The 25,760-nt window shown below is 39.8% G+C and overlaps 2 protein-coding genes across 3 annotated transcripts; one reads left to right on the plus strand and one right to left on the minus strand.

The window, feature by feature from the left end:
- Positions 1 to 487: 487 nt before the first annotated feature.
- LOC135487528 (serine/threonine-protein kinase LATS1-like) lies at positions 488 to 13,899 on the plus strand. The gene is made up of 7 exons (XM_064771285.1): positions 488 to 638; positions 1,342 to 1,918; positions 6,314 to 6,443; positions 6,625 to 8,853; positions 9,102 to 9,260; positions 9,586 to 9,692; positions 9,846 to 13,899. Exons 2-7 carry the CDS (start codon positions 1,520 to 1,522, stop codon positions 10,272 to 10,274), a joined length of 3,453 nt encoding a protein of 1,150 aa, XP_064627355.1. The 5' UTR covers positions 488 to 638; positions 1,342 to 1,519; the 3' UTR covers positions 10,275 to 13,899.
- Positions 13,900 to 15,962: 2,063 nt separating this feature from the next.
- LOC135487542 (importin subunit alpha-7-like) lies at positions 15,963 to 25,582 on the minus strand. Of its 2 annotated transcripts, none has more exons than XM_064771322.1 (12): positions 25,503 to 25,582; positions 24,901 to 25,035; positions 24,500 to 24,577; positions 24,081 to 24,186; positions 23,572 to 23,663; positions 23,084 to 23,304; positions 22,780 to 22,879; positions 22,347 to 22,510; positions 22,046 to 22,250; positions 21,807 to 21,934; positions 21,414 to 21,589; positions 15,963 to 21,218 (listed from the first exon to the last, which is right to left on the minus strand). In XM_064771322.1, exons 2-12 carry the CDS (start codon positions 25,033 to 25,035, stop codon positions 21,025 to 21,027), a joined length of 1,599 nt encoding a protein of 532 aa, XP_064627392.1. In that variant the 5' UTR covers positions 25,503 to 25,582; the 3' UTR covers positions 15,963 to 21,024. The 2 variants fall into 2 exon arrangements, with proteins under 2 accessions (XP_064627392.1, XP_064627391.1); XM_064771321.1 differs by having other exon boundaries at positions 24,081 to 24,189.
- Positions 25,583 to 25,760: the final 178 nt, after the last annotated feature.

Below are 25,760 nucleotides of genomic sequence, written 5' to 3' on the forward strand. Positions count from 1 at the left end.
CGTACAAGCGTGAATTAGGGGTCGTCTCAAGAGTTTTCTTCTCTGCTTCAAAAGACTAGCTACCCGGCAAGCGTGGAAATGAACAAGGCACTTCGGACCATTATCAGAAGGGTGGGAGGGACGATTGCAGTGCACGAAATCACGAAAATACCGGAAAGCAACCCCAAATATTTTCAGATTCATGGACATATGGATTAGAAATGAATTTTGTTTACATTTGTATACGAACACGTAACCATTTACTACTGATATCCACGTGCTGACTGTTTACCTTTGTTCGATTTACCCATGTGACCTTCCATGGAATGTCAACAATGCAGTTATGGCTTGATGGGCGGTTCCGGACCTGTCAATCAATTGATGAATGCCTCAGACACTCAATGTCGTAAAGCCATTGTCGTTAAGAATATTTTTCTCCTAATCAATGGTTTTCTGTGGTCCTCAGATCAAAAACAAGTATTCAGACGCTACAAATATCAGATACACATCATATTCTACGTTAATGAGTGGTATAATTTATTTTTTTGATAGAACAATTCTGATCGCGATCCAAATTCTCCCAACGATAGGATTTTCGTAAAGTCGCATTCCGGTGTTTTGTGTTGTACAAAAGTGGCTAAATAAGCACGGTTTCTCACGTAAGTTAGAGTTAAAGTCAGCTGTAAACAGCAAGAAGTAATAGAATAAAGTCTCACATATGTTTTGACGGTGAAAAATGAAGCTGTTTTGCCTTCAGATCAGAGTTTGAGAGACTAATCCGATGGGATACCCGCGTACCGAAATGTGTGTACACTAAGCGTACATACAATGTATGTTCATAGTGCAGAATGATTCGAGCAAGATGGCCGTCTCAGTCAGTGGCTGAAGAATGCAGTCCCTTTTAGGGTATTGGTTTAGGGTATTTGCCCTCTTTTGGGGTTGGGCGCAGTGTGATCTGTGTTGAAATATTTTTGTCATATTTGTTTTCGTCTTATGTGGTATCTTAGATACTGTTTTTACATTGAATAGACGTAAATGTCATGATAGATGAATTCGAAGAAGACGAATCACTCAATCACAGTGCCAAAACAAATCAAATGCGCTCACTCAGAACGCTACCCTCAAAACACGTTAGAAGGCCCAAGCCGACTTTGGACAGTGCCCTGACACACAGCGATCCTTTGTTCAAGATGAAACGCGTGACTGGTCAGTGCCAAAACAATCTTCTTCAAATTCGTCGATTAGAGGAAACAAAAATGTCGCTACCACTATCTCATACCCATGATGACCATGTTTCATGGACCATGGAGGTATTATTTTGATATTACCAGTTGTTGACAGTTTATGTCCTTTCTTCTTCAGAATGCCAACATTTTCAATCATTCTCAGGAATGCACATTTCCAAGGTCATGATGTGAGGTAAACTCAGGATGATACCACATCTGAGAACAGTGACTGAGAACATTGATAGTGGATAACAATATTCTGTGAACATTTTATAATAGAAAAGGACTATCTATGAATAGGCTAAGGATTCCCCATGATTCGCAAGGAGGGTCCTGGTGACCGAGGTAGGAGACCCCTCTTACTTGGTGCTAATCGGCATATGCTGGAAACGATACGTGACAGTCTCAGTCATGTTCGATCAGGCAGCCCACAAGATCAGCTCCAGGCACAGAGTGACCAGGCCCAGCTTCGCACGGAGCTGTCTCACAGCACTCCTAACCTTGTGGAGAAGGTAGACAGAAATAATAGTAGCAATGGAAATAGAATGACTCGCATAGTGTACACACAAAAAGCTTTAGCAGAAATCAGGAATAGTCTTAAACCTTTCAAGAATCAAGATGAAGCGTGCTTCGATGCTGCCGGACAGGATTTGGATTTATCGCCTGTTGGTCAGCAGACATTACAGCAGTTGTTGGCACTCGGATATGATGCGGTAAGTTTCCCCCAGTAATATTGAAGCAACATGTAGCTTGTGATTGAATACGATTACTCACTTGTTGACTACAGATTTCAAGCAATGTATAATATATAATATAGGGAGTGGCGGGAAGTGGTCAAATTTTAGTAAACAGTCACCAAGATATAAATGATAATGAACATGGATGCACACAATTTTGGATTTGAACTGATCGCTCCCGTACGTACAAATTTCTCCTGACTGCCCTGGGAGCTAACCATGAAAGTTTTACTTGACAATGCTTGAAGTTGTTCGTGTCTGCTAGCCTAATGTCCCTGATAGTGATATTTCGAAACAAGCAATCTGCTTGAAGTTGTTCGTGTCTTCCAATTGCCGCGACATATATATTTTGATATTGTTTTAATCGATTTCTTTGATAATTAGTACATCTGTCGTGTCTGTATGTCATGGTAAACTCCAGTTGCCTGTGGAATTTGAAACAACTGATTTGTAATTTCCATGTGTCAGTGTGTTTTTGCAAACCATGTATGACCTGCATTTGTCTTCATATGGACAATGTTGTCCAGATGGCCAGATGGCAATGCTCTAACTTGTCTGAGAAAGAATTTCACCATGTTTGCACTATTTCTTTTGGCTTAGTGTTGCTCCGCAGCTTGGTATTCAATGTTGCCTCTAAACAAACTTTTTAATGGCACATTCGCCACACAAAAAAATTTAGCAGGAGTAACCCACTGTTAGATGTACCCAAAGCTTTGCACATACTTTACATAAGTATGTTCAAGTTGCATCCCCTCTGGTTTTAAAACTAAAAGTTGCACAAGAATTGCCATGCGCCTGATCAAGTCACAGCGGTGAGTTATTTTTCACTTGCCAGGAATGCGGAGATTCCTGAGGCAACATTCGCCTCCAGCAGTGAAGTAATAGCTACAGCAAATTGCAATGCCGCACCAATTACTGAACATATTTGTAGGTGCACTTGGATCCACTGTTGCAGATGCTGGCTCCCTCGTGCTCTCAGTTATTCGTTATTCCTGTCGCTTTGGAATGTGTGCAGTGTACCAGTGTTACGTACCTATATGTCTAGTCTTGGTACAAAAATGTAGTTTTACCCTCTCCGGGGGGGGGGGGGGGCGGGTGTTTTTACGTCAGTTTGCATCATGTTTTACATGTAGATGACTATAATGTAAGAAGAAGGAAGTCTATTGTCAAACAATTTTCTTAAATAAGGGGTGCAGGCAATGGCATGCATCACCTCCTTGATTTGCACACAGGAGTGGGGAAGAACCAACTTTAGGGTATGAGTCAAAATCTGTTGTTATTTACATCACTTAGAATGTGCACTGTGTTGGCATCACACAATTTCAGCACCAGTCCGCTGTGGGGTATGAATATGTAGAAAAATTTGACATCCACATCACATGATGGTGTTGTTCTTTTTATGATAACATGTATCATGTGCATAATTACTGCAATTGATAGCGTTCAAGTGCAAGTAAAACACTTGCACCAAACACTTCACCATTTGGGAATGAGACTGAGAGGCATTCCGCGCCAGACTTTCAGGACAGGTAGTGATATAAGTATACTGATGAGTTGTTACTTGCATAGTTTTACCTGGTTCAAATGATGGAAGGACACCCCAAACGAGCTACTGAAATTACTTCCAAAAATACTGGCATATTCTTTCGGTGGTTTATTGTGTTGAGGGCATCTTTGCTCAGTAATAATTTATCCTTTAGTGGGATTCTCTTGAATGGAGTCCTCAGGTGTATGGCACTGCTCAGGTGGTGATGACTGACTCAAATTGTTTGCTGGCGTGTGTGTGTTTTGCCGATTGCATACCATGTCAAAATATTTATGTCTGTGTTTTCTTAGAACATACAGATTCTAAACATATTTGAAATTCAGAAGCTGTGTGTCATTACAGTCAATATTTTTACCTCTCGTATTTGATTTGCATGTAAGAATTGAAGAGTTCTAGACATGAGTACAGGGAGTAGGCTCATGTCATGTACCAGTTCCGGAGGTGCAGCTGTCTTGCAATTGACCCCCCCCCCTTAGATTTCCTTCCTTCTTCTGACTTTGTAATGGTTTGAAACCATAGGAGAAGCGCATTTCTCTTAATATTTCATTGGATTCCCTATAGAACTCCAATAAACGTTTTCAATGAAAAATAATGCTTAAAATGTTCATCACTCAGAAAACTCTATCTGTATTCCAGCAGGTGGGAGACAGTGGGGATGAATTGCTAGCATCATGCTCAATGATGAGTTGATTTGCTAATTGGTTGGATGAGGTGCTCTCCTGGATCCCATTTGGCCATTCATCATCATAATCTTTCTATGTATTCCTGTGCTAAAACACAGTGTTTTTTATTCAGCAATGCCGTCATCAACAGACCTATCATGTTTTAGAATGATAAAGCTGTCAGAAATCTCATTTGTTAAATTCCGAAGATATTGATCAAATCCGAAGAGGTCATGATACTTGATAAAGTCAGTAGGCCTTAATCGTGTCAAGCATCATCAAGTACATTTCAATATTTCAGTAGCTGGACTGTTTACTATTTGACAAGTAACAAATAAAGATATGAGTGCTGTGTAGGCCTAGTATAAAGTGGATGGACAGAGTAGGCCTAACAGATGGTCTCTTCACTTGGCTTTCTTCGCTCAAGTGACACCAATCAAATGACAAGATTTCAGTTCAAAATTTGACAAACACACGTTTGATTGTGGGGGGTTAATACTTTGGAATGCAGCACTTGGTTCTGCCTGCCAGAGTAAAGGCCTACATAGGCCTAGTTGCTTATACACAGACCTACACTGGGCTATTTTGGCACATTGTTAGGTAGCTAATACATGGTATGGTCATACAATTAAAACTTGGCATCTATTGTGGTTTTGTTATAATACTTGTATGTCCAATGATAGGAATGTGGACTTTACTGAACATAGATTGAATTTTAGGGATTGGAGAAAATAACATCACGATTGAGTGGAATGAAACTAACAAAAGAAATCAATCGAAAGATCAAAGATAGCAAGTTCCAAATCTGTTGCATAATAAAGATACATTAATTCAACCAAGGTGTCAGTACAAAGAGTGGGGAGTGGTCTTTTACGGAATGCTGGGATGGACAATAAAGAATGGCTGAGATTTGTTGGATTTGACACACTTACTTTATAAATCAGTAATCAGATACCTAATTCAGTAATTGTTGTATTTCCCCAAACTTGACTTGCGGAAACCTGTTACATACAGAACATACCAGCAGTATGCAATAGAGGATAGGGATGAAAATATACCAGCAAAAGGGGATGGGGATTTGAGATTGTAATTGTCCTGTGGGGGGGGGGGGCGGGACCTATCAAAATCTCAAGGCACGATGATGCTCTATAAAAAAGTCAAACATTTTAGAGTAAAATTTTGGACAAGTACCTTTATTTAAAACAGGTGAGAGGGTACTCGCTTATAATTTCAATGACCCTATGTGGTTCTTTGGCCAATTTCATAATAGTGTACATAAGTGTAATTGTTGACTTGCTCTAAGCAGTCATAATAACTGTGCCTGGTCATCGGCCTGATAAAATTTCGATGAAAGCTCAACATTCCATTTAATAATACCCATTATTCCTACTCAGGCAAGCCATTCATGTAACTCCTTTTAAAAAGTTGGGCATATTTGTGTGAATGTCGCTGCTCACTCATAACAAAATGAAAATATTGAACGTGATCATATTTTTTCCGGCTTGTGCTTGTCCCAGTGCCAATGCTCTATGCTACAAAAATAATATTATGAGGAATGAGGTGAAAATCCTGCTTTAGTTTAAAAACATGACATGACCACTTTCTGGGCTCTATGCAGCCATCTTTGAAATGGACATGATGGGAATTCTGTGCCTGGTTGCATATGCGACGGCACCATAAGAAATCACAAGTGGTGTGTAAACATGATAACGTACAGCAAACATTGAGGATTTGATAATACAGACAATATTATGAGCAAGAGGAATTTTGCAGTATACTGGGTGTCAAAATAAAGATGATACACATTATAAAATTGAATAGCATCAAAAGTATCATTCAGGTCCAAAACAAATTCTAGTATCATTACGATTTTGAATTGCAGGTCTATTTTATGTGTTATCAGTCTGAGCACACTATTCATTTTAACAATGAAAAAAGAAAACATTTTTTACCATTAGTTTTTTATCTGTTTTATTTTCAGGTCTCGTCCCAAAATATCAATTTGACTTGCACTGTTGCAGATGCTGCATCCAAATCAGCATAGGCTGACCTTATTAACTTTGGCCATTTTAGCTCCCGATATCTAACAAACTTGTTGGTCCAATAAAAGATGAATACGGTAAAACGATAGTCTCATGTGTACCTATTTTGATGTATTTTCAGGACCTTGCAATCCGAGCGACAAAAATCTGCGGGGACAATGGAACTGAGGCAGCCATGGACCTCATTCAGCAACATTACGTGGCTGAGAGTAAAAATGGAGTGGCGGTGAGGTCACCAGTCAATCATGGAGGTAGGTACAGGGGTTTGAGGAAAGTCGTTGAAGTTTGAGAGGGAACCACCACAGGTAACCCTGATTGATACCATAAAGGTAGACTAATCCGGTTTACGGTAAGCTGTTGCTTTACCATTGTAAAAAGTGTTTCTCTTCTTCTCGTTGCACAACTTGTTACATCTTGCTTATTGTTCTTCAGGATTTTCGGGATACCATGGCAATAAAGTTATACGAAAGCCGAGTTTTGAGGAGAAGTACAGGCAGAACAGCCCGGTGTCAGATAGTGCTAGTATTCGATCTGAAAGTCCAATAGTACAACCACGAATCAATGGAAGTGATCCTCCACGTGTGAACATAACGCCTGTTGATCATGGCCCAGGACATTATGCCTCGTCATCTACGCCAAACGGGCGGGCTACCACTCCTCCACCGCCTGTACCTCCACGGACTCACCACCTCCCACCCCAAACACCACCACGGGGACAAACACCTCCTCCTCCACCTCTCATGCATCCGGATGCTAGAACTCTGTATCGACATGCATCGCCTATTCCCAAGGAGGGAATGGCGACATTACAGCAACAACCGGGTATTGGTCCGGTTACTCCACAGCGGGGAGTTAGTCCAGTGTCATTCCAACATCAACCTGTGATTATGCAAAATCAACAAAATGGAGGTGTAGGGACCACATCGAAATCTGGACGCATTACTGTAAAATATTCCAAGCCGCCCCCTCCACTGCCTCCTTATCCCCAGAGGAGCAGTCCGTCAGTATGTAACAGTCCAACTGTTAATTATGGACATTATTCACGGTCAGAGCAGTCAACTCCGACTTACGATGGTGGTTATGATATTCAAATGATGCGGAGCGCATCAGGATCTGTTACAGGGAGTCCTTCACCGGTGAACCAAGTGTCGATTAACTTGTCCCCTATGCAGGCTTGGGGTGCTAAGCAGGCACCTATTGTGACACAGTCAGTGCGTAGTCGTGAGGTACAGAAGCCTATTCCGCAGACAGCCACAGTACCGATGGCTCCGATGCGGCCGAACAGTACAACCCCGTTGTCATCTCCAAGTCCTCAACCAAGTACTCCGACTAGCTTCACTACATCCTTGCATGCGCAGATCGGCACAACTACTCAAGCGCAGTCAATGACATCTCAAGCTCCCATGAGAAATGTACAGATCCATATTAGCCAAGGACATAACATTCTTCCAAGTCCTCCAACAGTTGGGCAGTCATCTGGTCGAACAGTTCAAATAAACATCAGTAGGAATCAGCAGAACCGAGTACCTAACTATGGACATCCGCCTGATCTTCCGCACCATTCTCATGCTGTGCCCCCTCACTCCTTGAACCTGGATATCTCAAATACTCCATCTGGGTCTAACTCTCCATGTTCACGGGCAACTAACCAGTCGCCTGTGTCAATAACTAGCACTGTTTCCACTCCGTCTACGAATTCAGATAACATTCCAGATAAACCCCCACCACCTTATCCAGGGCGCAAGGCCCCTGCACCGCCCCCACCAGATTCTGACACTGACCCCGAACTGCCACCCCCACTGCCCCCCTCTCCGCTGCATAGAAATGGCCCAGTGAGTGATAATGACAGTGTTCTCGATGACAATGACGGACGAGTAGTGAAACATCGGTGTACCTCCCCGATTCCGGAACGGAAACCAGAGGCAAAATGGAAAGACGAGCAAAGACGGGAATGCAAAGTGAAAAATTATTCTCCGCAGGCATTTAAGTTTTATATGGAACAACATATGGAAAATGTGCTGAAGTCTCATCAACAACGGTTGAATAGACGAATACAATTAGAAAATGAAATGGCTAAGGTTGGGTTATCGGAGGAAGCACAATGTCAGATGCGTAAAATGTTACATCAAAAAGAATCAAACTATATTCGTTTAAAACGTGCAAAAATGGATAAGGCCATGTTTGAATCGATAAGTACTCTTGGTGTTGGTGCATTCGGTAAGGTTTCTCTTGTTCGAAAGCGGGATACTGGGCATTTGTATGCCATGAAAATGTTGCGGAAAAGTGATGTCCTCAAACGAAACCAGGTGGCGCATGTGAAAGCGGAACGCGACATCTTAGCCGAGGCTGACAACGAATGGGTCGTCAAGTTGTACTATTCGTTTCAGGATGCTGGAAATTTATACTTTGTGATGGATTATATCCCTGGCGGGGATATGATGAGTTTACTCATAAAATTTGGGATCTTTGAAGAGCAACTGGCTCGATTTTACATTGCCGAACTCGTTGTGGCAATCGAGAGTGTACATAAGATGGGTTTCATCCATCGTGATATCAAGCCAGACAATATTCTCATTGATCGTGATGGACATATTAAACTCACAGACTTTGGTTTATGCACTGGGTTCAGGTGGACGCACAATTCTAAAGTATATCAAAAAGGTGAGCTACTGGTTTCCTTTGATAAAAATTGCTCTTCATCATAATCTGAATAGTTTTACAGTCAGATCAGTGGCCTTTCTAATCTGAAAAATGAGTAGAGGTCAGGTCTATCATGATAAAGTTAGCTACTGAAGATCGAGGTCTTACATCTTCGCCCCCAGATTCAGCGGTAAATTCATACTCTCAGCTGTACTCAAATCAGTATGTCTCCCTGCATAATACAAACACTGCGTCTCATCTACTTCTAGATGGTCATGCCAGACAAGATTCGATGGATCCAAATGAACTTTGGGACGACGGGGAGCTGAAACCACTGGAGCGGCGAAAACAACAAGAGCAACGTTACTTGGCACATTCCTTGGTTGGAACACCCAACTATATCGCACCGGAAGTGCTGCTCCGGTTAGGTAAGTCAGCATTGAAACCAAAACAGTCACCATTGTCGAATGTTGTGAGTTCGATTCCGACCCTGACAATGATCATATCACCTGTGATCTTTGGCAAACCACTTCATCCTTCTATTGCCATGTTCTGTGAATGAGCCTTTCAAACAGACATTCTTGCTAGCTACATAAACATGTACATTCAAGGGCAGGCAAAATAGCCCATCCAAGTGAGAAACATGTGAATCTGTTGTGATCACACCTTATCCGCAGTGGTCTTTAGTCTCTCATTGTTTGACATTTCCTTTTCTCATCTTATTCTAATACTTATTTTTCTGTACATTTTCAGGTTACTCGGCTTGCTGTGATTGGTGGAGTGTTGGTGTGATTCTTTATGAGATGCTGGTTGGCCATCCTCCATTCTACGCTGACACACCAGCAGAAACACAATATAAGGTAAGCCTTAATGTGGATGTTATGGCTCGGTGTTTGTTTTGAACTGACTTAATCCAATGAATATGTCGTCAGTCGTGTGTAAGTTTGTTGACTTGGCTCAAACTGCCATTCATTGATACCAGTTATTGTGATATGTTATTTCTGCCATTTCAGGTAATACAATGGGAACAATACCTACACATCCCACCAGAATCAAATCTCTGTTCATCAGCCAAGGACCTTATCCTCCGGTTGTGCCGTGGGCCGGAGGAACGCCTTGGCAACCACGGATCTACAGAAGTCAAAAGTCACCGATTCTTCCATGAAGCGGACATAAACTTTGAGGGTTTGCGTCGGCAGACAGCTCCGTATAGTCCAGTGATAAAGTACCCCACAGACACATCGAATTTTGATGCAGTGGAGATGCATAATTCAGGGTCGGAACCGGATGATCTCAAGGCGAAGGATTTAACGTGGAAGAACGGCAAGCATCCTGAGCATGCGTTCTTTGAGTTCACTTTTCGGAGATTCTTCGATGAGGGTGGCCACCCCTATGCTACAAAGTTGCACGATCCGGAAACTGACGCTCCAGTGTATGTGTAGTCACGTGGCAGTGATAAATAATGTTGTCTTCTCACCATTCTAACCTTCAAATTTTGTTCAGTGGCATTTGTTGCTCAGCAGCCGATGGATTCAGTGATTTAAAACTTACCTATAGTTCGAACAAGCAAAGAAGTCAGTCCAGGTCAATAATTTGATCAAATCTGTTACAAGATTTAAGGTCGTAATTGTTTTGAGTTTGTCGCTGAGCAAAGTTTAAGTGGTTATCCAATGAGATTTACTCCAGAGATGTCTTTTGTTTTTAGTATTAGGAGAACCTCCATGTTATTGTTGTTGTTCATGTTGTCTTTGTGAAGAAGTTTGACGATGTCATTCGTCTGTAATCAGGTCATGGATCAAAATCGTATTGAACTTTTGAAAGTGTTCCCTCATTGGGCTGAGAGTCGGACTCTTGGTGACTGTGCCAGAAAAACTGGTACTGGCTATGTGAAAGTTAGTTGACGGTCCATGACTTGGTCATTTCTTTGACAAATCATCACACACTTGTCAATACAAAAATGGTAAGCTTGTTGAAAATGAGGACTGTTTGATGATTTTCAAAGTTGTACAGATGTAATGACTCAGCTTGTGTGTTCCCTTAATATGTCTGTGGATAATGAAGAATGTATCATCCTTCCTCTCTGTTTTAGCCCTGAAATTATTGTATTCTTCTTGTTTGTGGGTAAAACGGTTTATTAGAATGTGGTCATTTGCTTCATAGTTTGTGACATTTCAGTCTTGCAAAAAATAACTGTGAATTTAACAGGTTTGAACAGTTCATAATGAAGAAGACTCATAATTCTCATGTGTATATGAATGATATTGTGTAAGTTCACTGTTAAAAAAAATATTTAGAAAAAGTATTGCCAAGAAGCTGTGTTGGCCACCAGCACTTTGACTCGGTACATTTCACTGTTTTTTTTGTGGGAAATGTATTCAGAAAGTACACATAAATTGTTGTTGAATAGTTGATGTGTTGTTATTGGTGTAGGCCTACTTCTTTGAAGACATGCACGTTCTTCCCTTTCCAGTTGTGTTGCATTATTCAAGTGATGAAAAAGGGTGTCTGCTCGATCGATGATAAAAAATCTTCAAACACTGCATTCTGTGTGCATCTACATGTATCTATGTTGTGCCAAATACATGTACAAAATGAGCAGGGGCCACATTTAGAATCTAAAGTGGACTAGCGCGTATTTTGAAAAAAAATTGAATTGACATCCTGATGATGAGCAATGACATTTAGTATTAAACGTCTTTGTCACCGAGGCAAATATCATTTGAGATCTAATTCCATGTCTGGAGATTCTTCTGAACTAACTGACCTGAAGACAGTGTGGGTTGAATTTCATTTCCTTTTTCAGAAGGAATTGTTTTGTGATGAGTGTGTGGAGTGGTATCGCAATGTTTGCACTGAAAAAATATGTTGTGTGCTTGGTTGAATAAATGCTCAGATGTGGAACTGCTATCAGTCCGACTTATAATAGGGTGTCGTCACCGGACTTGGATGGTATGTATCTAGTAGTTATCATATGCCATGAATACGTTGGCATGCTAACATAACATAATAATGTATTATAAACTCACTTCTTAGACAAATGTCCACTGCGGGTGATCAAATTTAATTAGACAATGATAAAAGAGCTGATGAATGGGAAATTTCAGGAAATATTTGAGTTTTGTCCTATTTCCCATCAGTCATGATAAATCTTTTCTCATAACCTTAAATTTGATCATACGCTGCAGTAGGCATTACTTAGAAGCGCCCTCTTTTTATACTGAATGCAAGCACTGTGATGCAGTTTTATACTATTCATGCGTTACTACATGTATGTAGACAATGTAAAATAATTTATTTTGGTGACTCCATTTTGTGTAAAATATTGTAGAGATTCAAGCTTTGGTTTTACAGGGTGTATCTAAGTACACTGGAAGTGTGTACCAGTCTGTGAAAGGAGTCTTGAGGGTTAATCCTGATTGCAAAAGGGGTAGGCAATGCCTCTATAGTCTTTATGTCGATAGCACCTATATGTATAACCAACAACTTGAAATGGTAAAAGCCTCAACGCAGCACTGTCAGTTCAGCTGAATATATGGTCAAGTGGTGTCCCCTGATGCCCATTTCCTTTCAATGTCTGCCTTGCAATGTAGGGTCATCTTCGTAACCTAAGAGCCGCCTACATGGTACTGAGGTTGGTCGTGTCCATTGTGTACATATTCATGCTGATTTTATATGGACAGTTTCCACTCAGCAGTATGTATTCCAGACCTTTTCAAGACTGTTACACACGACACTTGTAGACCAGTGTTCAGATCCAGCTTTTGCTTGTATCATTTGCTTTCTGCTTTTGATTTTGGGGGAGAAAATATTGTGTATTGTTCCAACTTCTAACATCAGGCCGGGCCTGAGTCCGTATCACAAAATCTTTCTGGGAAAGAATCGCGTACCATGTGCAGTTTTGTGTGCAATTTGCATGTAGTTTCTGTCCTTTTCTTTCCCCCCTAAATGTGTTGTTCTCGGAGCAGACAGCGTTTTCCCCTTGTAATCAAAATTAATTAATCCTTTTTATGACTAGTTATGTAGAAACATGAGGACAAGATGGATTACTGATGTTGCCTTTGAAAATATGTTAAAAAATTATGAGATAAACTTGGATGTATTTAAGCTTAAAAAAGGTGTTATTCCTTGTTCCCATAAATAGGTTTGTTTCGTTCGGAATTATTGTTGTTCAAATTGGTTTCTTGTTTTGTTTTTGGTGCTTATGCACTGATGTTTCATTTCAGTCCAAACGTAACAAATTGTCATTCAGTATTAGGTTATACCAATCAAGGGCCAGGTTTGTTTGTTCAAAAATTCAGTTTCATCACGCAGGTGTGATTAATTGCTGCAGCCAGCCATGTTTATTAATGATTGCCTGTGGGCGGATAGTAAATACTGTGAACAGATGAATCTGGTCTTCAATGTTTTAAATAATCCATCCCTTAGAATCCACTATGCATTATGTGATGTACATGTATGTTATGTTTGTAAACAATGTTGGTTGATGAAACACATAAGCGAAACTGTTGAAGGAGATAGGTTAGATCTCCACGCTTCCACCAATAAATGATTTGGGAATCTCCTGGTAGTAAATTAGGCTGTTTACCATGTTTAAAGGTATTGAAATTAAGTTGTGACTGTTCTGAACACGATTCTGCACTTACAAGTTAAGGCACCACTGCGTTAATGAAATATTTTGGCTAGAATATATAAAACTACTTAATACATGTTAAGTTCTGCTGATCCCAGATAATAAAGATATGTTACATGTTGGAGTACCATCAACGTGGAAGTAGTCCCAAACTATCATAGCACTTGCTCCCATGATTGTTTTGTGAATAAAGCAACCCAAAAACTATTATCTTTAGTACTGCGACCAAATAAAGACAAGTCTTTCCCTGTGATTAAAGTGCTGATTCAGCAATCTGATTCTCCATAATGTAATCTGCTCCACATTCTCTCTCCCTACTCTTGACTGTCAATTGTAAATAACTTCAATGTTTTAGGAAATCTGATGATGATACATGTATATCATGTTCAGACATGAAGGATTTAACAAAATAAAAATTGTACATACTGGCGAATTCATATTGGCTTCTTTTTTATGTGTGTACATGTACATAATTATAGATGTTCCAAGACAACAGTCATGATCACCGTGACCCTGGTGAGAGCTTACTGGGTAAATAGCCTATCTCATTTTGATGCAGAGGAAATTTAGTCCCCCCTGTAAAAGTAGTCCTGTCGACAAAGGTACATGGCTGTTGTACCCAAAGACCATGGATTCCCATCTTGCTATAAAATCTTCGTGGGCTCTCTCCAAGGATCTAATATTCCTTGGCCTTAACACCAAGTCGATGGGGAATTGGACAACCTAGTGCCAGTGCAAATAGCAACCAAGTTCTTGACAGATGGCAGGTGTAACAGTTTGACATGTCCTGGGATGGAGTGTCCCCAGCGCATGGAATCCTACCTTGCACTCCCTGAGATCTTTAAATTAATGGCCCTTTACAGGACCACAATCCCAATCCGTCGCCATACAATTTGTTTGGAAACTTCTCCCAAAGACTGCCAGCACCAGCACCATCAGTGTCATCCTAGTTTTCTGTTTTGATAGTGATGAATGGTGGGAGGAGCCGACACGCTACTTGAAAATAAAGGCATTTTCAAAACCAAACATGAGATAAGAATCCGTTTCATGTTGTCTTCAATTATGATGGTTGTGACATCAGTTGACATTGAGAAGAAAGCATGGACACCGTCATATCGAAACAGACATGGTCACATAAAGACACTTTTCCGTCAGTGGTGTGCTCATGGAGAGCATTAGCCTCTTTCTCCACAAAGAAGATAACAACAGACTTTTTCCTAGCAATATCTCCAGGAAAAAATAATCTGACATTATGCTGCACCCCTGGCCCTGGCCCAGACCTGGTTACTTCATAGAAGTTGCGAGTTTGTCCTGTCTCTACTCCCATGGGAGAGGTGAACGTCATCTGAGATCACCATCTTCGAGGATTTCGTATGGAAGACTAGTAGAATTTTCTTCAAAAATGTGACGCAGATCTTCTGTGGGAGGAGAAAGTTCTTCATGAATGTGACACTGTCCTTGACGAGTGTGTCTTTAGAAGAGTGTCTATTTCATGTTATCATAAATAATGATACATGTAGTTGTAACATTAGCTGTCTGGCCGACCTGAACATCAGAGACATTGTCTTCATCGCTGGATCTCAAGACAACCCCCTGGCCCTGGCCCAGACCTGGTTACTTCATAGAAGTTGCGAGTTTGTCCTGTCTCTACTCCCATGGGAGAGGTGAACGTCATCTGAGATCACCATCTTCGAGGATTTCGTCTTCAGACCATCATCAACTTGAGAAAAGTGTCCGTTTTATGTGATCGTGTCACATCTAAACAGATATGGTCAAGTAGAGTTCACTAAATCGTGATGACATTTTTCCATTAGTGGTCTGCTCAGAGATTTTCCATCAGTGTTCTGCTCATGGAGATTGTGGCAGCCCCTTCCGTCACATCGAAGACAACAACAGACTTTCTCTGGAACTTATCTACAGAGAAAATAGACCTCCACCCTACCCTAGTCCAGATGACTTCATTGAGGTTGCTGTCCCACGTCTCTGATCTTATGGGAGGTTACAGGCCTTCCACAATGCGACACCATCCTGGAGAACCTTTTGGTCTTCACTTGTGTTTAGCTGCTTCTTTACATTAAAGACATCGTGTGGGTATAAAGCAATGTTCTCTTTTATATACCCCTGCGGCTTCATTATAAAAGTTTGAAGGTTGTGTTATCCGATTGTATGGAAGACTAGTAGAATTTCCTTCAAAAATGTGATGCAGATCTTCTGGGAGGAGAAAGTTCTTCATGAATGTGACACTGTCCTTGATGATTGTGTCTTTAGACGAGGGTCCATTTCATGTCATCACAATGATACGTGCAGTTGTGACATTAGCTGTCTGGCAACATCAGAGATGTCTTCATCGCTGGATCTCAAGACATATTTTCAATCAGCAGTTAGGAATGAACCAGAAAACGTACACTAACCATGATTCTTACAAATCCATGCAACAACCTCCTGATTCCATTCATTGCAGTCTAGAGACTGAACTCACAAAATTGAGACAAGACCATAGTTTGGATGATTTGTTTCAAATTTATTGAACTGCAACTAAATTCACACGAATCAATGAAATTTCAAATGTCATCAATGTGAATCATGAACTGTTGCTTTTGTTGAAAAATGTTGGAGCATCTATAAATCTGTACAAATGGATTATTTACAAAGTGTGTCGGTGTAATCTTGGACTCGATAATTACCAAGTTCACAACACGCTGTTCAACAGGTCTGGCCATATTCTCAAACCTGTATTCACCAAATTGATGGCCCAGGTATACGCACGAAGGCCTTAAAACTACAAATTCAAATAAAAGGGCACCCATTTTGATAGAGACATTTTGGCACAGGGGAAGATTAAAGAGGACACGAAGGGCTTTGCGGGGGTGGGGCACCAACTGCAAAGCTTAAATTTGAGCCCTGCCCACATACATCCAGAAAGCACTGGCCACACTTGAGTATTTTCAAGACAGATACATGCGTAGAAGAGTAACATAAGAACATCTCTCTGGCCATTTTCAGTTTACCATGTCAATTTGTAGAAATACCCATTCAAATTTCTGACTTCTTGTGCCTCGGGATGGGTACTAGAGTTTTCAAGTCTAATGACCAGATGGCACTGTGTGATACCAAGTCCGAATGCATTGGGAAGGCAGACTCATGGTATCAGGAATACGCAGGTTTCCGAGGATGGCCAGACCTGTTTATACATGTATGTTTTGAACACCAAATCACACAGAACTGTGCTATGAATTTTAAGGAGAGGCAGAATTGACCCCAGTGACAATAAACCGGCAGAGGCCGCAACAACTTGTCAAAATGTCACTTTATAATTTTGCCTCAATGACATAGCCAATACGTGGACTTTCCATGAAACAGGTGAAAATCACATCGAATACCTTAAGAATGACAGTTTTATTGGTTTAAGACCTACTGTAGTGTGCATAATGCATACATGTACAAGGCCTAAATGTAAGACCAATGAAATCCAAACCTGGGCCAACTGTTTACTTCTTGTATTGTAATAAACTACATAAAAAAACACAAGCTTGCAAATAAACCGGTTCACAGTTTACTAATATATGTCATTTTCACTTCTATTACTTTCATTAAACTTACCAGTTGGTCACTAAATTTTCACTGTTTTTCCCCTGCAGAATGCATATATATTCAAGATTTAACTACAGCATAGGTAAATGAGATGAAACGCAAGTAATTGTGGATGACAGATGTGATCCAATACCATAATAACGCAGTATAGTGAAGAACACTTCGACATTTCAGGAAATGCTCGATGTACCGGTGGTACTCATCATAAGCCACAAAGAGAAACCATTATCGGCTGTCATATGTAACATAATTACATTTAAATCCTTCCATTAGGGAGCGAAAAAGTTTCTGATGAAAATATTGAATGATCTTATAAAATTGGTAGTACATGTATAGGAACCCAAATCAATCAGTCTCAGAAGTTGACTATAAACTGTGACGAGCCTTGCAGAAACTACTGCCAAAATAGACAAGTCCAAAATTTATGAGTAGGCCTTGCCTACCATTCACCACGCAAAGCACTCTGCAATGTGGGCTGGTTTAGGGATAATGTCTGCAAAGAAGGGGTTTGCCATTTCTTATACTTATTTGATAAATGCTTTGCTGGAATATAGACAACACCATGAACAAAAAAAGTCATCAACTATAAAAAAGACTATAAAGAGGCTTCAGAATGTCATTCAAAGATTTGATTCCATGATTGTGATCAACAGAAAAAGTTACACAATTTAAACCCTGTTCTGTAGTGTAATATTTTAGTTATGTTTGGAGCAAATAACTGTAGTGACTTCCTAGTAACGGATTCGGTGGTTTTTGGAAAAACAACAAGAAAAGGTTAAAAATATTACCGATAGCACATTGAAATGACAAGATCAATGAATACAGATTCCACAAAAAACATGACATGAGGAAGACACAAAAAATACTAGGCAATAGTGTCGAGCACGAAGTGAATGAGATTCAATGTAAGCTTCCAATCCAAACTCTAAACTAAAAGCACCAAAATAATTTGTTAATTTTTTCAGGGACTTCACTATTCCGATCAATTTTGATGGGGTAAGAGCATCCAGAATGAAAAGACCAGTGAATATAACATATTGTAAACAAATACAGTGTTCTGTGAATTATAAAGGGAATTGTAGTTCTATATCTCATCCGCAAATGGGCAAAATTTGCTCCTCTTTTCTTGTCATAAATGCTAAGAGTAATTGGTGCAAAAATACAGTGTGAATGAACAAGAACAACCAGCTGCAGTTCATAGTACCCCAATTTACTTTTGAAAAAAAAAAATCAGGGTGCTACAATGGTTGACTTCAATAGACTGTAGAACTTTTCAGGTGCATGGAGAATGAAAACATGTGTGTGGAGTTTACTTGTATCTGTACCTGAGCAGGGGAACTAGAGTAGACATACATGTAGACAGAACTGATACCACTCCGTTCATGATCAGTTCATTTTTTGACAACAACAGTTTGAGACCAACCTCCGTTACACTTTCAGGCAGGCCTTTTCTTCGCAAGACATGCACCAAATACTTTATCTGTCATCAAAATTAACATTAATAAATTACAATGTACAACTTTTAATACAGTGACAGCAAATGGAGAGTCGGAAATACGCAGGAGCAGACCAAATTTCATTTTGGTCAAAAGCAAACTCTGCTTTATATAATAGAGCCACTTGCAACAGCTTCAAGTTGCACCCCACATTTTTTGTTTTCTATCCAACTTATGCCCCAATTTTCTTACCTGATTTCTAATTGTTCACCCCAGTACTGCCATCACACAATACAAGTACTAATCCCACCAATGCAAGTCGATGCATTGCCATTCAAGGTTTGCAACTGTATGGTAGATTGCTGGTACTTGTAATGTAAAGGATGGCATCGAGGTATCCAGCACAGGTTTTTGTATCGTGAAATATGACTTTATTCATTTCAATATGACATCTGACCACCTCATAGAGGATTTATGTACATTATAAAGTTCAGACATGCTTACTTAAGAGTAACTGGCTTTGGCCATTAATACTATAATGGTCACAGCGGATTTCTAAGCGTCAAAGCAATTGGCAAAGGACCAATCAGATTTTCTGTACAACCCAAATTTAAACATGATTGCGACACTTGTTGGCATATATATGCCATGGTCACAGAAAAATAGTAACCGACCAGATTCAGGTGATGAAGAAAACATTCCATCAGGACTCGTCGAGACTGGTTTTGATTCCAAGCACTTCCCAATAACCTGAACCGTCATTTCAGCACCCCATTTTTGTTCTCAGTTTGCCGCTGCCAATATGATGAAAGTAACATATCTAAACTCTTTGATAATGCGGTGGTCAAATTTAAATGGACATAATATTTTGCATCATAAGTCAGTACTATGCGAGAAAACTACACACCGAGTTACCTTAATACCTGCTGCCACAAACCTGAGAGTCACTTTTGGCCTTAATTATTTCTTCCTTTCCACATCAAAAATTCTTGTATGAAAATAAACACATTCAAACATGTGCCGTCTGGTCACAATTTCCTTGTACAGTAACGGTAATAATGCCAAATCACAATTTGTCACAATAATGAAGGACTGCAAAAGTTTTTATCACAATAACCAGTTCGATATCTGCATCAGGTATACTAATAACTGTTGGTGTGTTGTTTATGACTGGTAAAAAAACATTAGTGCACACAATTGGAACATGTATCGAACTTCAAAACATGTTATCCACGTAATTCCTTGAGGACAAAAAGATACCAGCACAACTGAAAGTCACATACGAGTCTAATTAGACCAACCTTCTAAGGGAGTAATTTCAGGCAACTCTCTAACTACATGTATGATTGCAGGTTAGATTCTGGTTTGATTTGATAAAAAAAACTCCACCAAGAAATGAAAATTTAATGATTTCACATGAGAACCTACTCTGCACCAATGCACCAACAACTATGTAAAACCAGTTTTTATAGAATCGGGGAAGTTTGAATACCTTTTAGTAATGACTTTGTCTGCCTTTGTACCCTCAGTCCTCACAGAATTGATAATCATATTGAATTTAAATTATATCGAATGCCAGGGCTCCATACCTTGGCAAAAACAAAGCATATCGTTCCACAATTTTTTTACACAACCCAACTATATGAACAAATGTACACAGCTATGCAAATGACCAAGTTTAAATGCAGTCTGTCATTGAAAATATTCTACAACAAAACAGAATGACAAGACTGAAGATCTCCGAAGTATTATCAGTATCTGGACTCATTATTTCAAATTACAATTTTCACCTGATTTTCAAGACTTGCATGCAATGAAACCTACATGAACTGATACTTCTGATGTCATATCATCAATTTCCCAATAAAGTGACACAAGGAAATCTTCATGTGTTTGCTGAAATCCGTCTTCAACAATCACTTTCCTCTCCAAGACCACCAAACAGCCTCTTGACCAACAATATACCAACAGGCCAACAATTCTTGCCGACACCAGGGACTGAAAAAAGGCAGTATCAGTCAGTGTTTAGTCAAATGAGAACAAGTAACCTTTTCAGTGTGTCTTTCTAGTCGAGTTTTCCTGTAAATAATTGGAATATTTTCTTCGTGAGGTGCCGTACCCAGCTCAATTCAAGGGCACCAACCATTGGCATGGAGCACGGGAAGAAAACGTTCAAGTCAGTGTATGCTTGCACAGTGCTGCATGACACCAGGCGGACATATCACCACAGCCAATTGGTTGAAAGTCTATTACTTTTCCAGTGCATTTTCCACACCTTTCTCGGAAGCACATGAAAGAGTATCAGCATAATTCACAAAAATTTTCTGCTGAGATGGTGCACAGGGTAAAGGGCAACTTTCCTAAACTGGACTATCAATTGGCAGTAAAAGCGGCCATCTTTAGTTTTACTTCACATCGCCAGTGTCCAAATTTCAAGCAAATAGAAAATCGACACCCACAGCAGGAAAAAACTTGTAGCAGCGGTGAGCAGTCCAGGGAAACATTTCCCTCTGTTTTGACCAGATGTTTGACCAGCTATGCAAATTCATATCCGCCCACAGGAGCATTCAATTCTGATCCAAAATCAAATTGATTGGCGTCTTCTGCCGTACGTGGGAGCAATTCACGGTCTTCGTCTTCTGAACCAAAGAAAGTCTCTATCATATCATAACTCTTCGCATAGATTTCCTTATTTTCATGACTTTGTAAATACTCGATCTTATCCAGACCTGAAAAAGAAATCAGACACAAATTTATGATGCTATTCACTATAATATGTCCCCGAAAGGTGATTTTTCTACCTTATTTCATTAAAAATTGGCTTGGATTCTGAATAGTTCTCTGTTGCCAGTCATCAGATTACGAAATCTCTTAAATTGAGATCAGCCAGGCCACAAACTCGAATTTTACTTGAATCTACCAACCATAACACTCCTCAATTTTGACAGCGTATAGATTATTCGTTCCACTTTCTTTGGCATCCTGTTTCCCCAATCGTAAGATATTTTCCAGTCCGTTTAGCGCCACCTGGATGATCTTGCTGTCCATCACCGTCAGCAGATCACAGAGTGGTGGAATACAACCTTGCTCAACCAAATATCTGGAGAGAAAAAACAAACATTCACGATCAGTTCATGGCAACATTCGTTGGGACTTGATTAAATAACAACATTCAGTATCATTCTTCCATGCCTGCGCAAACTTCTTTGAAACTCGTAACATCATTTAAGTTCAGCATGAAAATCCAATGAGAGGCAGAGAAACACAACCGCAAGACTTGTTGAGAGAGATGTATTTGATCTCATAGCATAATTTACCTAATTTGTTCAGGTGTACCTCCTGATGTGGCATTGACGATAGCCCATGCTGCTTCCTTTCGTGGTTTGAATTCCCCTTTACTTAGTATTTCAATAAGGATAGGGAAAATATTGGCATCTATGACGGCCTGAAAACAGAAGACGAGACGAGGTATTTATTGTGTGACATCTCCAACATAAATCACCACTTTACTGACAGGATTATTCAAATTTGCAACTGCAAGAGAGCAGAAACCTACCTGAATTTGTGCCCTATTTCCAGCTGTTATATTTGAGATAGTCCAGCATGCCTCTTTCCGAATCGATTCCTTAGAATTACTTAGCAGGTGTGAGAGACAGGGTAAGGCAGAACAGTTTAATATCACTTGAGTCTGAATGTCGTCGCCTGTCACTATATTACCGACGGCTCGCAGGGCAGCTGACACAACGCTGTGCTGATTGTGCCTAAAAATGGAGAGGAATTAATGAATTTTTTTAATTCGAAAATTATTCCCTGAAAAACAAGCGCCGACCATTTACTCGCATACAAAATATACTTACATCAGTAATTCGACTAATCTCCGACAGACGCCCGAATCAATGACTGCCTGTATCTTCTCATTCGGACCATCAGATAGGTAGGACAAAGCCCAACAAGAATCAGCTAATACATCTTTATCATTATTGAACAGCAACCTTGATAAGATGGGCAACGCGGGTGATACCTGCAAACATGAATTTACACATTTAGTGACCAATAATGGACATTGGCAGATGTAAACTGAACAGTTTTCACCAAGTCGCCACATGCTAGATGAAACACTGAAAGTCACAACCAAAACAACGCTCAAGCTGTAGACATCTCAAATGTATACTGGAGGTTGTTTGAGACTAACACTTGTTCATTTACTCTCACTATAGAATCAAATTGTTTTATGTCCACCCATTCTTATTGTCACTGGACTTTGCGTAATTTGTCCACCGAGTAACTCACCTTGGGAAAGTCAGGAGGCGGATTCTTCCCTCGACAAAGATTGGATAAGCACCATACTGCATTCCTCGTCATTGACAACCTGGTGGATTTACTTAGCAATCTGAAATAAGAGTTCACAAGTCTAATAAGCTTCGTCCCCACAAGACTAATGTTCTTTTCCAACCTTAAGATGATATCATTGGGGATGCAGACAGAAATAACAGAACTTCCATTTGCCAAGATGCAACTTTACTTTGATAAATCTGACAGGCTAGTTCGTCAAATGGTAGAGAATGAAACAGATAAAATAAAACATAAGACTTACTGCAATAATGGTACCAAGATACCATTATTTAAGACATAGTCACGGCATTCAGGACTATCGCCAGCTATATTTCCCAACGCCCAGACTGCCTGCTCTTGAACATCTTCATACTCAGAGTTCAGTAGTCGGATAAATATTGGCACAGCGCCAGCTTCTATTACGATCCTGGTCTGTGAAGAGGTGCCAGATGCTATATTTGTCAAAGCCCAAGCAGCCTCAAACTGAAAGATGAGAAGACAAATCTATATGAGACATTGGCCCTCGGGTCACAAACAGCACCTATATCACCAAGAGTTTTTTCTATTTCTGATAGTCAAAATGGACCAAAAGGACAAAACACCAAACAAAACATGCCAAAAAGAAATACTCATCAGGCTTTATTAAAACCTAATAAGACAAATCACTTATGTTTTTCTACCTCACAGTATTAACACTACAGACCTTTCTTTCTATTACGCCCTCCACCAGTGTATCAACTGAATACTTACTTGTAAAGTGCAGTTGCCATCAGTCTGTAGGAATTCTACAAATCTTGGTATGATGCCAGTGTGGATGACTTCATCTATCGGCGGGTTAGGCTCTGGAAAGATACAGGAATAAAAAGTAAGAAATAAGCTTTTCAATAATAATCCAATAGACTAGCTTCAACTACATTGTACCCACATTTTGGAGCAAGTCTGATGATATGACCGGTATCGGAAGTAGAAAATAAGAAATTGCAACTACAGTCATGGATATCAAAGCTGACCTAGATTTATGATTAAAAATGATCAATAGGCTGTGTCCTGAATTATCATTCTGTAATTATCATTCTGTAATATTACATTTACTTTTGTGTGGTCTCTCACAACTACCACATCGTCAGTGTGGGCCAAAAGAACAAGAAAAATCCACAAAAATGATTCAATAGGACCAACTAACTTGCTATTTATTAAGCTGGTAAAATTCTCAGCACCTTGATAAAACACCATTCAAATTCATTACAAAAAAGATTCACCTCGAGATAAGAGCTTCCTAAACCTTTGAGTTGCTGAGAGTTGTTGCTCAATGTCATCACTGTACAATGCTGGTACCATGTCTCGAGTCACCACCTGAAAGAGGGACTGCTTTTACAGTCAAAGAAAAAATCATATAGTATTAGAATCGAGAACCTAGAGAAAGATTCTTCCATCAACTGAGTTTTAGGCTTACTTTATTATTTCTTGTCCATTTATCTGACACAATAGAGATTGTCTCAACCTCAACATGATAGAAGACTTTTAAAATTTGCTATGACAAGAAATACATTCCTGTTTTACCTTGATCGGTAAAAGTGTCAGTATTTAGGAGAGAATATGCAGAGCACCGAGTTGTGATTCATACGCTGCATAACTGATGAAATAAATACATCACACATCATGAAAGTTATCAACTTACTCCTGATGATGAGACTGTCGGAGAGGGCAACTCATCCATGTCCTCTGCAGGCACGGCAACATTTCTTCTTTTGGCCAGCTAAAACAACAGGAAAACAATGCATTTTGATAAGTTTACGATCATCAAAACAACAACAATGATCAGAATTGACCTGCTGGCAACATCGAAATAAAAACATTCTTGAAGATAGTATTATTACTACTTTTACAATCAATGAGAGCTTGTTTAAGAGTACAGCCCATCCCCTGGGTTTACCAAAATATGGCAGTTTCAAGTCACACTGGGGCCACATTTCACAAAGGATGATGTCTAGCATTTTCAACTCAAACTGGCATGAACTCATCAGTAATTCTATTGACATAATAGTACTAGTAGCACTTGTAGCTGCATCTCATGCACACCTGTTCCTCTCGCTTCATCTTCCTCAGCTGTATTCCTTCTTCTTCTCTTCTGCGTCTCATTTCTTGGGCATCAAGGGCTTTGTTCTTGTAAGCCTTCAACCGATTATTGGCTCCACTGGTGTTGAGGTCCGCCATCTAAAGTTAAGCCGAAAGGTTAACAGATGGATAATCCGGACATCATTTGAAATTAAATTCGCAATTAAGTGCCCGCAAAAAGTGCAAGTTGACGATTCTTGTGCATGACTGTCAACTTTTCTTCTTGTAAGTTGTATATTAACAAGTAACAACGCTTTAATATCATACAACAACATAAATGAACTTATGCAATGCCACATAGGTCTAAGTGACTTAAGGAGGCTATACAAGTAAAAAGGTGAATCAACACACTCAAAAATTCGAGACAGACAGGAGACGTAGAACGACGACGGCTCAACATCAAGGAAATGAAAATGAAAATGAGAAGGCGCAGCACGAGCATGTCTCCCCAAAATCCGTCCCCATTTTCTCTACTATCCGGTCGTTTTACGTTCTTTAATTTGCCTTCCATATATTCTATGAGACCTTATGAAGTAAATAAGTCAATTGATGAACGAAAAACTTACTGTCTTTTTTTATAAATTGCGATCTAAAATTTATTTTTGCCTTGACTTTCACAGTGTGGATTCCTGCCGCAGAGAAAATTATTGACTGCGCATGCCCAATGACCTCAACTTCGCAAAATTTTCATTTTGAGGTAAAAAAACATTATTTCTCAATATTTTTGGTTTGGTAAGGATATATACTGGGTTCGGGTTTGCATAAGACATATTTTCAAGGTACTTTTATTCCATCATTGCATTATCGGGGTAGTGAGATCGTGA

The sequence above is a fragment of the Lineus longissimus genome, chromosome 5 (assembly GCF_910592395.1).
Source record: "Lineus longissimus chromosome 5, tnLinLong1.2, whole genome shotgun sequence".
Lineage (NCBI taxonomy): Eukaryota > Metazoa > Nemertea > Pilidiophora > Heteronemertea > Lineidae > Lineus > Lineus longissimus.